This window comes from Microtus ochrogaster, chromosome 26 (assembly GCF_000317375.1).
Source record: "Microtus ochrogaster isolate Prairie Vole_2 chromosome 26, MicOch1.0, whole genome shotgun sequence".
Taxonomy (NCBI): Eukaryota; Metazoa; Chordata; class Mammalia; order Rodentia; family Cricetidae; genus Microtus; species Microtus ochrogaster.
Window position 1 is genome coordinate 13,297,755 of NC_022025.1, and position 1,024 is coordinate 13,298,778.

The following is a 1,024-nucleotide window of genomic DNA, read 5'->3' on the forward strand; positions in this document are numbered from 1 at the left end:
CTTGCCTAGACGCGGATGGTGTGTGTACTCAGCAGTGATTGACTTGGCTAAGCATGTGTGAGGCACTACACTAAGCCGCAGTAACCCTCCCCGTTAGGAAGAAGCAGGCCCTTTGAAAACAAGATGGCGCTCCAGCAGCACACACTACTTTACAAATGAATGCACATCACTTGTGCATGCTGTTATACACACGGATGGGTTTCACGGTGGCATCTACATACGCACACTACCACCCCCTCCCATCCCCTCCCATCGCTCTTTGATGTGCTCTTTGTGGAGCATTTAGAAACAGAGCTCTATACTCCGATCTGAGACAGCCCTGTGAGTGAGTGGGATGCTAACCTGCTGAGCCAGGTTCCTCTTAGCCAATTCAACTTCCTTTTGGAGGTCTCTCCTTCTCTCAGGCAACAGAAGGTCATCCTTAGGGATAGCTTCGATCTGGAAGTCAGAATTTAAAATAGGCGCTGTAAGGAAAATACTGTCCGATACCATAAGCTCAACCCCAGTACACACTTTTGAAACTGGCAGGCAAAGCGTGATTCCTGATCACACAGGCACTTCCTACTCTGGTTACAGTTTGTAAAACCAATGTGAGGTAAAATATGAAGATCTACAAAAATTACACAGTCTGTTAGCTACACATGTTTTATTCTTTATAAGTAAATTTTAATAGCTGACATTTAGTGAGCAGCATCTAAACTTGTGGTGGTGTGGGGCCTAGACCCACGATTTCACTGACTCCTCACAAATGCCATCAGGCATCCAGCTGTTTGGGAGAAAGTGACAGACGGACTTGCCTCAGGGGTACAGGTGCAAACCCAGGTAGGCACTGCTCTGTATGACTGCTGCACACTTTGACCCCCCCTGCATGCTCTGACCCCCACAAGCTCTGACCCCCGCAAGCTCTGACCCCACACATTCTGACATCTGCACACTACACACTCTGACCACTGCACCCCGCACACTCTGACCACTGCACCCCGCACACTCTGACCACTGCACCCCACACACTCTGACCACTGCA

The 1,024-nt window shown here is 49.3% G+C and overlaps 1 protein-coding gene across 1 annotated transcript in view; it reads right to left on the reverse strand.

The window, feature by feature from the left end:
• The window catches only part of Ccdc146 (coiled-coil domain containing 146), a 123,103-nt gene that overhangs the window by 17,680 nt on the left and 104,399 nt on the right, over positions 1-1,024 (reverse strand). The window contains exon 10 of the mRNA XM_005358351.1: positions 343-438. Within this exon, the coding sequence (XP_005358408.1) occupies positions 343-438 (96 nt within the window). The remainder of the gene's footprint in view (positions 1-342; positions 439-1,024) is intronic.